The sequence below is a fragment of the Amphiura filiformis genome, chromosome 15 (assembly GCF_039555335.1).
Source record: "Amphiura filiformis chromosome 15, Afil_fr2py, whole genome shotgun sequence".
Lineage (NCBI taxonomy): Eukaryota > Metazoa > Echinodermata > Ophiuroidea > Amphilepidida > Amphiuridae > Amphiura > Amphiura filiformis.
The window spans coordinates 10,558,279-10,572,017 of NC_092642.1; the positions used below are offsets into that span (position 1 = coordinate 10,558,279).

The window sequence follows — 13,739 nt, forward strand, 5'->3', positions numbered from 1 at the left end:
TTTTCTCAAGAATAATCACTTAACATTACACGTATATCACATTATGAAAGACGCAAATTATTTGGCATAGTAGATTAGACCCGGTTATAAAATCTGGAATTTAATTTACATAATACAATGGGCTACACAGTATGCAAACCATATGCATATCACCTGTAAACCATGTGTGTCATATGCACATGAAATATATAGCATGTGTGCCATAATGCTATTGCAAATGTACTCAATATGCACATGAAATATATAGCATGTGTGCATCAATACTATTGCATATGTACTTAATATACATAGCACATTTATAACACAAATAGGTCACATGTACATCACATAAAATCCACATGTAAACATGTGGCATATACACTTTTACTTGGGTGTTTATCTTATAGATACATGTTAATACCCATCTGAACACTTTGATATGTACAATGTGCAGATCACGTGTATACCATGTGGGCAATATGTGAATGACATGTGTTTACCATGTGCATATCATTTGTATACCCATTATCTACAGATGTGCACAGCACATGCATACCATGTGCCTGCCATGTGTATACCATATGAGGGCATCATGTGCATATCATATTCATATCACATGCATACCACATGTATTTCATCACGTTGCATTGACTGTATATGATTTATGAGATGATGAGAAGGAAAGAAATGATCCTGGTGAAGATGATGGGGCATCCATAAACACGTCATCACTCTCCTATAGAATGGATAGATGCAAATGAATAAATGGATGGGTTAATGAATTATGATCGTCATGGTTACGTGACAACACTGATTGGAAAATATCATAAACTAAAAATAAAAATATACAATAGTTAGCAGAAAAGTTCTACACTTTTGGCGGGTACACTGCATAAACACAGAATTGGAGTTTGATTGGCTGATTAAATCACATCATAAAAAGTTGTGAAACTTTGGTACCTCATTCGCTAACCAAGGCAGATAGCATCGCACCTCACCCTCTCCTATAGAATGGATAGATGCAAATGAATAAATGGATGGGTTAATGAATTATGATCGTCATGGTTACGTGACAAAACTGATTGGAAAATATCATAAACTAAAAATAAAAATATACAATAGTTAGCAGAAAAATTCTACACTTTTGGCGGGTACACTGCATAAACACAGAATTGGAGTTTGATTGGCTGATTAAATCACATCATAAAAAGTTGTGAAACTTTGGTACCTCATTCGCTAACCAAGGCAGATAGCATCGCACCTCACCCTGTTCATGTACATGATAAACAGGGCATGTGTATGAAAGTGCAGAACGTTGCTGATCATAATTGTAGTTATGTTAATTATAAAAGAAACATGAAAAAACATAAATATATAAAAGAAACAAAACTGCTATTAAAGTGATTGGCTAATCAGAAAATCTAAAAAATCATTAAAAAAAAAAATCAGATTTATGCATTTTGTGAAGTGTATATGTGTGCTAAAATAACCTGCATGTAATAAGACCAAAAGCAGCATAATAAGAGTAAAATGTCACATTTTAAATCAATTTCTGTCCGCACTTGTAGTTGTTCAATCTTGATTGGAGGTTAATATTTTGCTTATTTTTTCGTATGAAAAAGAAGGAAGAGAGCACACAGAATCTAGAGCTAGGTGATTCAAATCCATTTCTGCTCTCATAAACAAATAGGCTATCAAATCTTTTTTTCTAAAGCATGTTACAATGATTGCATGATCAAAATTATTGAACTGTGTCTGGTTGAAAATACATCATGAAATTAAAAATGATACAGACTTATTTAAAATTCTGGGAGCAGTTTCTCATATTTGTACTGATTCCGGTGCAAGTCGGATTTAAAATTCAAAATTTGTGATAATTGAAAAAAATTTCAAAATCTACATTTCATTGAATTTTTGTTAAATTTTTTTAATTTATTATGAAAATGTTGATCATTATTTCTTGGATGTTAAGTTGTAGTAGTGATTGTCTGAAAATGGAATGTTTGACCCAATGATTTGTCCTTACTGAAAAAGAAATGCTCTAATAATTAGAGAGTAAATATCCAAGTAATAAATTGTACTGGGCTATTCCAGTTGAAATCCATACACCCCATATGGAAGACATGACCTTAATCTCCCACACAGGGAGTGTGCATTTCAAATGGGGTTATCAGAATGGGTAGCTGCATTTGAAATCTACACCCTCTGTTTTGGAGATTAAGGTCATGTCTTCCATAGGGGGGTGTATGGATTTCAACTGGAATAGACCAATAGTGTTTCTTAGCAAAAGAGTATCAATTTGATGCATACAATTGAAGGAAAACTGGTTCTCTCAGAATGTTAAAACAAATTATTGTTACTTGATTAGTTTGAAAAAAATCAAAATGTTCTAAATTAAAGAAGTTTGATATTATTGAATGGAAATATTAAATATGTAAAATGGAAAAGTTGAGTTGCAAATGTAAAATGGTAAAAACGGCATGATTATTTAGTACTTAGAATTGTATTCTTGAACACTATTGTTATAACAATATTATGATTAAACTTGGAAATTACAAAGTTTCATCTTAGCTTTATTAAATATAAAAGTATTGCATAAATGAAAATAATTCAATATGCTTATTTTGTATCTTTTCATTTGAAAACAAGCTTGATTTTGTTTGTGTTGAAAACTACAGAGACTGCTGTAATATCCAGACTATAAGCCACGGCTTATGCCAATTTTTGAGTGGACACACGTCATCACACATTTATATGGTGATTGCAACTAATAATCATGTCATCTATACTTTGGCCATTTTGCTTTAATATTTGAATCTAATTTGCTAACAAATAAACCTATTCACAGACATTCATGGTCACTACTATGTGGCTTATAACCTAAACATTACAGTAGTACTCAATCTTAATGTTACATTATATCAACAGGCATTTATGGTGCCATTTATAAAAGATACCACAACGCTTACAAAGATATACAAACATAATTGAATACCTGAGTGGAAGAAGGGCCCAACTCCAATTTTTTACAAAAATGAGTTAGGCCCAGCATTTTATTGCCAGCAGACTGTTCTTCCTTGTGTGTGAAAGATGAGCCAAAATCCACTCTCTAAATAGTCTTCCACGTACACTTAATCATGGTTTTCATGGAAGAAAGGCCCAACTCCATGGAGTTGGACCCTTCTTCCACACATATTGGGTTAAAGAGGAATTTTTGTTCATCCATGAAATCTGCTTTTCACTATAATAAACTTTCTTGCTTGCTTCTACTTGTGCAATTAATGGATAATTATCAAAATTCTGTAGCTATTTATAACACATCTGCTTACGAAACTGGCACTTGCAGTATATTAGTGGAAGAAGGGCCCAACTCCAGCTCGTATTAAGACCTGTACCGTTGCCATGGAAGCATCATAATATAATTTTGAATGTATGTAATATTGTATGTTTATGTATTAAAGGTCCCCTGAAGATGAAAACACTCTGTCTATAAAACTTTTCAAAATATTAAGTTTTTTCTTAATATCTCAAAAACAGTTTTGATGGAGTTGGGCCCTTCTTCCACTCAGGTATTCAATTACACAATCAATCAAGAGAAACAAACTCAAGCAATCAAAGTCTTTAACCCCATGAGAACTATCTGCCGATTGAACAAAAAGAAATTTTCATTATCAATTGGACCAATCAGCAATTGTTAGAATAATTTCACCACACACAAAAATTGGGGCGAATTATTTGCAAAGCTCCATTCTGATTGGTGATTAAAGTGAAGATATCACATAATTGACCAATCAGAGGCAATGTTAAATTGGCAGGTAGTGCTCATGGGGTTAAAGAGTCTTGAAGTGCGTAATTGTAGTAGCCTTAATGCCCAGAGGAAGTAAGCTCCATGCATTTGCAGCAGTGATGTAGACTCTCCTGACACCAGCAGCAGTATTACTAATCTTGGGAATTGTAAGACGGGTAATATCATATGAAGAGCGTACACTGCATGATGGAATGTGAATATTGAAATAGTTAGAGATGCAATGAGGACTTTAGCTTTTTTGTTACTGTGATTTCTAGCAATTAAGCTAACATGCATGTAGTTGTTAGTTTCTATGTTAGCAATATCATTTTGTATATACAACTAAAGCTGTTATTTTCATACAAGTTGCAATTTCCAATATTTTGAGAACTTTTAATTTATTGATTTTATTTTTCATTGGTGGACTTGAATTATATACCAATTTCAATTACGCATCTAATTACGCATCTCTATGTTCATATACATCAGAGTAAGTTAGGATATTCATGAAATAACAGCTTAACAATGTACAGCATCTATGTTCATAGCATCAGAGAAACAAACAACAGGCACTAGGATCCACAACATGCTCATCTATCAGGGGCACAATTCTTAAACCCAATACATTTGTACATTCATTGAATGACCTTTGAAAATTTGGATACAAAAACTCATACTCTGCAACTTGAGGTCAAATTTTGCACTATGATTATGTAATTGAGGTTATTGGACTATGCCATTGGGATGAGGCTATTTTGATCCATAGTGAGGCTGTCCTATAGTTTTTATTATGGGGGGACTTGGTGGTATTCTGGTTTGTTTGGACTGGATGATAATACATTTCATAATGATACAGCAACATTCCCTCCATTTATTGCTTTGTCTGATTGGTCAATAGCTTTCCTTATTGCTGCTTTTCAGAAATAAATTACCAATCAGCACACATAATATATCTCCTGTCGGTAACTCTTTTCATGGATATATTAATAAGCACTTTTTGCACGGAACCAAAGCAGCGAAACAGACTAGTTCATTGGACATTGCCAGTAAAACTGAATAACTTAATTAAAATGGTTTCGTTGTTCTAGATATTAATGTAATAATCTCAAATTATTCTTTGTCATCTTTTCTGCTTGATAGCTCAGTGGTAAAAGCACTGGTCTAGAATTTCCCAGGTGTAAGCCCTAATCAAAGATGATAATTTTTATTTCATGTGGTCGAACTCGTACGAAAGAACAATATGCAGATTTCCTTGCTTATAATGACAAATTCACTGTGTCCTAATACCACAAAGTCTGCCCATAACACAGGATAGGATAGGAAGCCCTACACATGCAATATGATGCTAATAGTTTTTAGCCAACCATGTCAACCAAGCCACTACATTATTCCACATGCTTTGTCTCTTCATTCAAATCTAATTGGCAAGAAATAGAAATAGAATAGAAAACTTCAATTATTGTGTCAGTGGCAATGTGGGGTGTGTGGGAGTGTGTGCATATGGGTGAGGGTGGGTATTTTCAAATACCTAGCAAATAAGGCCACACATGACAAATTGCTGACACACACCGACCTCAAGTATATGCTTGCTGGACCGCACATAGAATGAAACTTACACACAATGGACACAGTTTGAGAGTGTAGTATAACAGCCTGCAGTAAGGCCCAAACTTGTGTGCCTGTGGACTGTGAGGTGAATAATTTCTTTATTTATTTGAACTTTCTTTACCCAGGGTAGCTCCTTCAATGTCAAAACACTGATTTCAAAGGAGGCCCTTGCATGACCATTGACTGTGAGGTGAACTTAAAAACTTGTGTAACCATATATACTGCGCCAATAAAGTATCCTTACAGTTGGAAAAATAGTCACAATTTCAAAACTGAACAATATTGGGGTAAATTAATTTTTTTAATAGATGTACTACCTAATCCTGCACATTATGACACCACGTTGAATCCAGTGTGACCTCAAGAAGTAAAGTTACAAGCAATTGAATAGACGAAGGTCCAGTTTTAAAAGTGACAAACTGGCCTATACAAGGTGCAAAAAGCGCAACAAAGAGACAACACAGTTTCTTCAATGAAGCGTTATTTAAAGCAGTTTTTATTTCAGTTTTTACTTCTCTGTACATTTTCATAACTTTCATTTTATTTGTCAGTTCTTTTGTTTCAGTTTTCTTTTGTTCCTTTTGTTTTAAATTAAAGCCAAATGCATAAATTAGCCATTCACCACTCTCAAACCAGATGTCTAGTCTGTGGAGTTTTGAATAGGACAGTTTGTCACTTTTAAAACTGTACCTTCGTCTAATCAAATGCTTGTAACTTTGCTTCTTGAAGTCACATTGCATTCAATGTGGTGTCATAATGTGCAGGATTAAATAGTGCATCTATTAAAAAAACAAATTTACTCAAATATTGTTCAGTTTTGAAATTGTGATTATTTTTCCAACTGTAAGGATACTTTATTGGCGCAGTATAGATGGTGAGGTGTATAAAACTCACACTTGTGCGACTACAGACGGTGAGGCGAATAACATTCAAAGTGTGGATTTCTGAGTGTCCATGTTTCCTAGAATGTGCATATATGTGCTTGGGAAATGCCTGCAAACAAGGACACACACGTGGCATTTTGCTATTAAACCATGGACCTCTGCAAAGAAGGACCGTCCTGGATTCAAAGAAGTCTGCAATTGCATGTATAATGCATTTACCAGATACGACATCTATCATATGCGAGATATAACATCAGCAAGTGCTAGAAAAAATTTAATATTAAAATACTTACACACAAAAAGAAAGTCCTTGGTATGTCGATTAAGTACGGATTCAAATGTCTGTATTTGCATAGTCCTAAACAGCGTCCATGTTCGGAGGCGATCACATGTGGGGGTGTATTTCAGTTTCAGTTAATTTCACCATGATCTGTGTGCGTCAGTGGGATGTCGGGGTAGGGTGCACATAGGGATAGGGGTGCACTGTATGAGCTATGGGGTGGGTTTGTCTTCAGTGCGGTGATCCCTTTGCAGCTAGATGAAGCTATACTGTGTAGGAGTGGTTAGGAGTAGTCAAGGGTGGGTTGGTATTGGGTGAGGTTAGGCATTTGTTGTTAGCTAGGTGGGGGGTGTGGGTGTGGGGGGGGGTGTGTGTGTACAAATACATTAGCATATCCAACAGGCTCCAACACAATGCATACTTTTTATTGATTAAAATCAACATGGCATAGGCCACATAAAATTACAAATTTGTTTCAGGTCCCCACATTCTTGAAAAAGTGAGGAGGGAGGGAGTTTTTTATTTTTAATGCCAAAATTGACAAAAAATAATAGCAATTTTGACACAAAATTGACACTGCGATTTTCAAAATTTTCAAGGAAAGCAATCAGGACCTCTTCATTTTAAGATTATGAAGGTATATACATGTACCCTTTTGAGTTCCACAAAAACAGTTGAAAGTGATATATGTTGAATAATATCAGCAGCATTGAAATTTTGATTAGGTATTAAAAACTTAAATTTAAAATGAAAATTGAAAAATACAATTTTTTATGAACTGATGCCAGAAAGTAACTAGGGTGGGGGACATGAAACAAATTTATTTTTTATGTGGTCAATTAGTGGTATTACACTGACAACCACTACTTGTAACAATGCCTAAGCATTCTCCTAACTGGCATTACAATATAACAATGCATTGTATTCATACCGTCATGTATTTAGTCTTCAGCACTGATTCTACACCATCATTAAATACCATCAGCCACCTGAAAACAAAAGAAAGAAAAGCATGCTTTAAAATCGGGTGTTTGGCCACATTACACAAATGTATTAGGCCAAAAAAAAAAGTTTTGTCTCAAAGCTCACAAGTGGTTTGAAAACAAATGCGAAATGCATTTTTTTTTTATTACAGACTTTTATAATATTTTGAGGTGAAAAATCTGATTTTCGCCCAATTTTTCTGGAAAAAAATATTTAAAAATTAAAAAAATTTCTACATTTCTTTTTTTCTAATCGCGTGATTTTACAAATGAGTGCGCAAGCTTTGAGACAAACCTTTTTTTTTTTGCCTTTGTTCGCTATGAGGATATTGGTGACAATATTTCACCACAAAGGGTCAGTATTCCACTTTTTAAGATATTGGACAGGCAACTTTTCCTCAAAATAAGCTTTATATTGATATATTATTATGTCCCTGTTGCTTCAGTAAATCAGTAAAAGAGTTTTTGAGAAGTTTAATGGATCATATCAATGAAATCTTCATTCTGGCCAAAAGTAGACATTTTTTTTAAAAACAAATATCATAGAAAGTTCAGGATTTGGTGTAAATTTATCAAAATGTTTGACATTTTTGGCCCAATTTTGCTTTTTATTACAAACAGAGCAGACCCATTGCAGATTTACACAGCTCATTCAATTACCTCTTCTTGAGTTCTCTATTGTCAGCAGCAAATACATGTTGTGACCTGCTTCCATCGCTAAGTTTAAATGCATGCGGTTTATCCACATTGTCACTCTCGGATATCTCACAGATTTTGTAGAGTTTGATCGGCAATGTCAGCACTGGACGTACATCCTGTGACACAAATGATACATACAACAATGTGTAAGCTTATTGTGACATGAAATGACAAAATATCAGTTAACCCCATGAGAACTACCTGCCGATTGGTCAAAAAGAACTTTTCATTATTAATTGGACCAATCAGCAACATTGTTAGAATAATTTCACCATGCAAAAAAATTGGGGTGAATTATTTAATTTGCAAAACTCCATTCCGATTGGTGATTAAAGTGAAGATATCATGTAATTGACCAATCAGAGGCAATGTTAGATCGGCGGATAGTGCTCATTGGGTTAACAGCAGCTGGCATCTTTATGCTTGATTGTTACAAAGATATACATATTATGAGCACCTGGTGTGCATGAGCACTTGTTGCGTAAGAGCACCTTGTGTGCATGAGCACCTTGTGTGCATGAGCACCTTGTGTGCATGAGCACCTTGTGTGCATGAGCACCTTGTGTGCATGAGCACCTTGTGTGCATGAGCGCAGCTATGTAGTACACACAGAAATCAAACAAGCACGCACACGTTAAATCCAAATGGCAAAATAATCCCAAGCCTTGGTGGTACAATGTCGGTTTTTAGTTAAATAGCTAATACCAGGAAAATATGGCTCCTGCAACCTTAGTACATACCTTAGGTGCTTTGAGTGCAAACAGGTCCTGCTTCGTTGCCACCACCCAGAACCGTACCCATTCCCGCTTTTGTAAGACATTCAGAAAGCTGCTATAGGAGTTTTCTTCATCTATTTCTGTAATCAGTGACTGTTGAGTTCAAATAAAAATATTATACATAAAGTTACTTTTTGTTTGGAATTTTAGTAACATCATGCCAAGGGAGGTATAAAAATGGACACAATTTTATCCATTTTAATATTCGTATTGAGTTTCACTTTTTGAAGAGTTTCACTTCTTGAAGAAATTGCTTTTGTTTGAAATGTAATGAAACTTTTGATGTCCAGCTAGTTTGATCCAAATATCATTATATCATTTGATTCACTTTAGAAAATGTTGTCATAATTTGAAATGGCTTGGTGTCCATAATAAATATGCATGAAGGAAAAATGCATGACAGCAAAGAAAAGGTGCATGGTCAAACAATGCTTTAGTATATCTCAATGCAGCAATATTTATATTTTGCTACAAACTACAAAATCATCTCTTGCATATCACAGATATTTGCATATATTACAAATTTTGAAAGGCGTAACTATTTTTTTGTTGATTCAGAGTCAGAAATATGCTGTACATTTTATTAGGATTGATTGTTAGCAGAAGAAAACATGTCGCAAATGTGGAAACAGTTGAACAAGTTAGTTAACAACAGATATACTACATAAGTAGATAACAGATATACTACTTAAGTGGAAAATAAATTTGTCAACTACAATGGCACCCCAAAATTGACTGTTGCAATACAATTTTAAAAGTGTAGTGCAAAATTATGATGCCACATTTTATTGACATTATGTGTTAGGCTAATGGAACTCGATTGTTAGTTTCCTATTGACCGCCCGCGTCCGTTTTTCAATTTGACCAAAACTTTCATTATTTTCAGTACAAAGTCAATTATCTGAAAATTGAGATGGAAATAATCAAAATTGAAACTCTCAAAATATCTGACATCCCCTGCTGATCATAATCAGCAGTTTTTCTTTGTTGTAGGGGTAGAGGATGTGGTAAATAATGGAAATTTACGGATTACCTCATGTTTCTAGTGATTACAAAAATTGCAAATTTCTTTTCATTTTAATAAAAACAAATTCAAATCTTTTCTCAATCTGTTGCAAAATGTCTGTAATGATGATCTAAGCATTAATACCTGTTTTGAAATGGTCTTTCATCAACAATAATATACTTTGCTACTGGTGGGGTACCTAAATTTGGAGAAAGCTTTTCATTAAATCATTGATTTTGTTGACATAATGGATAATGAAAAGAGACCGAATAATGAATAATGAAATAGCCACCTCGTTTTTTTTCAAACATCCAATCGAAACTAATAATCGAGTTCCATTGGCCTTAAATGTTTGAGACTGCACTTCAAATTGCACTGCGTCAGATGACATTGCACCACAACTTTCTAAATGGTGCAAAAGTGCACCCCAAGGTAAACAAAATAATTCGAAGACTGCTCAGCTGGTCATTTTGGAAATCAAACCAAAATGACGAAATGTAAAGTCAAATTTTAAAGAAAATAGTGAGGCAGATAGAAGATGTTTTATGTTAGTATAAGAAAGAAAATGATAATATAATTTTTTATTACTGTGAAAATGTGTCTTTACATTAAAACAGATCATTTTCCGCAAAATGAAATTTTCTGTTGAAAACAACAATAGTGTATTAGTGCTTTTCCCCTGTAACCTGCATAAAACAATGAACTTTATAAGTTGTTGCCAACTTGGCACCTCTATTGGTGAAATTTGGATCCATTCTGAGGTCTGTCAATTGGGCTATTCCAGTTGAAATCCATACACCCCTATGAAAGACATGACCTTCATCTCTCACACAGAGAGTATAGATTTCAAATGGAGTCACACATTTAGGTAACCCTATTTGAAAGTCTGTGGGAAGATTAATTTCATGTCTTCCATCGGGGTGTATGGATTTCAACTAGAATAGCAGGTTTTAAATGCAAAAACAGGTTATACCTTCTGCACCGTATAGGGCTAGGTTAAAGGTTCTAGATAGTGTTAGGTTTAGGGTTAGACTTAAAGACACTATCAGTAATTTGTTAAATCAAATTTAGTTTTCCAAACCATTTCTAGAAATATCTCATGTTTTTACTTCTTTGCTGGTATCACTGATAGTGCCTATAAGGGTTAATGTTAGGGTGCAGAGTGTATTATTATGGCATTGGATATTTCATTTGAAATAATTACACTCCCTGTGGAAGACATGGCCTTAATCTCCCATGTAGGGAGTGTGAATTTCAAATAGGGTTACCTGAATGGGTGACTCCATGTGAAATTCATACTTCCTTTGTGGGAGATTAAGGTCATGTATTCCATAGAGGGTGTATGGATTTTAACTGGAATAGCCCAGTCAAGGACTGACCAGGGCACCTGTCTCATTAAACTATACATTCATCCCCTCCAATAAACAAAAGGTAAAGGTGACAAATTGGCAAAAACATAATTATTGTCACAGGAATGTGAAACTATCATAGATGCAATATACAAATAAATATATAAATAAGTACTTATGATAGTCTGGCATTCTGCTAACAATATTATGATTATAGTAATGCTAATTCACCCTGTACATACTGAGTCAGAAGCAACAATAAAAAAACCATTACACTGAACTAATAATGTCAAGTTCCACTGTATGCTGCTACAAGCTGTATCACATGATTGGTACCCATCAGTTTTCATTGATAATGGATGAGTCGGACACATCAAACTTTAACATAAGATCCAAATAATTTCTAGACATTTCAAAAGTATCCTATGTTGGAAGAAACATCAAAATTGGTAGGTACCAATCATTCTGATACCACCTGTAGTCTTCATGTACAATCACTTTGAAATATCACATACATCTGTGTTAGCATGTGCCTGTGCTTGCTGGTGATTGATATTATATTCATATATTATTATATCACTCGTTAATTCTACACAACCCATTGGTTGATTACTGTTCAAAATTTTTTCCATCAACCAACACCATTTGATAGTTTACCATTCAAACAATGCTTATGATGTTCAATACATTATGACCATTCATGCCTTTAGCCAGATGTAGCATGTGTGACATGCATGTGCAGCAAAGAGACTGCTGTCTGCTGGCATAACTCTGTGTTGTGTTGACAAATGACTAAAACAAATTTTATGTATGAGTGATATAAAACAAATATCAACTATTTAAATTTGGGCAATAGTAGAAATATAATCACTTGATGATTGCTGATTGATGGATTGTTTCATTTCCTGAGATGCCACTCAGTTTCACTCAAAAAACCTGACACTGATGAGAAAAACCTGAAAAGGCATGTGAATGCAGGCCAAGAAGCCCAAAACTAAACAAAAAATACAGGAATTTGGATTTGCAAACAACCTGAATTCAGGCTAAAACCTGAAAAGTGCATGGCATCTCCACATTTCACTGGCCATACCAGCTTGTGGAATGGAGCAATCCATTTATATCATAGTTATAGTTCAACCATTACACTCATAGACAATTAATATTTATATACTATACTGCATTTGCTGTGTATGGTGCATGAAGTGGTGCTGCTATTAAGTAGGCCTATAGACTACCCACAACCTATATACCCATAACCTATAGCATGGTGTTGTTCAGCAAGATGGTTGGGCTAAGACATTTAAAGGCCACACTCCCCCTGTGGAAGATTTTGGAAATATCTTCCACAGGGGGAGTATGAATATCAAATGGAATTAGCACATAAACCAACTCTATTTGAAACTCACCCTCCTTAGATTCAGGTTGAATCTTTCTCAGAAGGTGTATGACACTCAAATGGAGCTCTATAATGTGTTCATTACATTTGAAATTCATACTCCACCTGTGGAAGATATTTCCAAAATCTTCCACAGGGGTAGTGTGGATTTAAAATGGAATAGCCTTTTTTTAATGCACATCACTTACATCTTCGTGTTGCTCATGCTTGATCTGCGCAAAAAATGACAATGGTGTAATTGAGTCTGTCAATTCATTTTATAATCACACCAATACAAATATATAGCTTCCTGTTGTTAAGCGACACTTGTTTTGGAATAACTTTGTCAATTTAAAGTACATTGTACCACTTTTTCATCGCTTCCTAAACAAGTGTCATGGTTGGGTTCAAATACTCATGCCATGGGTGTCAAAGTGACCCTAAACAGGACTAAAATGTTGATACCCTATCCAGAAATACCGTATTTCGTCAAATAAACGCCCCCGGGGGCGTTACATTTTCCCAAGGGAAAATGACGAAATATGAACTAGAAACACTGACTTCTGGCTCACTTCCGGGTTTCCAATCCAGATTTTCGCCAATTATTGACGCTATTAACGACCATGTGGGGAACTTGGTAAGCTTACTACATAAGATGGCATGGAAATATCAGCATTTTGAAACATCTTGGTTGAAAAAAATAGTGGGGGCGTTTATTTAAGGGGGGCGACTATTTGACGAAATACGGTACTGCTTTTATTCTAATCCTGCTTTATAATATATTATTATTAATCCAACACAAATATTTTGAGTTTTAATAATAGGAATATTAAGAATGAAAGTTTTTATGGCCTCAAACAGGGAAGATATTAGTGACAAGAGGTAATCATGAACCCTTGTTTGTTCTCTTTTTCTTTCACAATGATGATAATCAGAGAAGATTTCTTACACTTCCCACAATGCACTTCTTCCCAGTACTGATTTGCTATTCGGTGTAACATGGTTTGAAAGAG

General features: G+C 34.6%; 1 protein-coding gene across 7 annotated transcripts in view; it reads right to left on the reverse strand.

The window, feature by feature from the left end:
- Positions 1–456: 456 nt before the first annotated feature.
- LOC140171240 (FYVE, RhoGEF and PH domain-containing protein 4-like) overlaps positions 457–13,739 on the reverse strand; it is a 75,384-nt gene continuing 62,101 nt past the window's right edge. For 3 of the 7 annotated variants that reach the window (XM_072194466.1, XM_072194465.1, XM_072194464.1), the window contains 5 exons: positions 12,936–12,959; positions 8,961–9,089; positions 8,182–8,336; positions 7,470–7,527; positions 458–715 (listed from right to left, as the gene is read on the reverse strand). In XM_072194466.1, the coding sequence (XP_072050567.1) occupies positions 617–715; positions 7,470–7,527; positions 8,182–8,336; positions 8,961–9,089; positions 12,936–12,959 (465 nt within the window). In that variant the 3' untranslated portion in view covers positions 458–616. The other 4 variants (XM_072194463.1, XM_072194468.1, XM_072194470.1 and 1 more) reach the window with 4 other exon arrangements.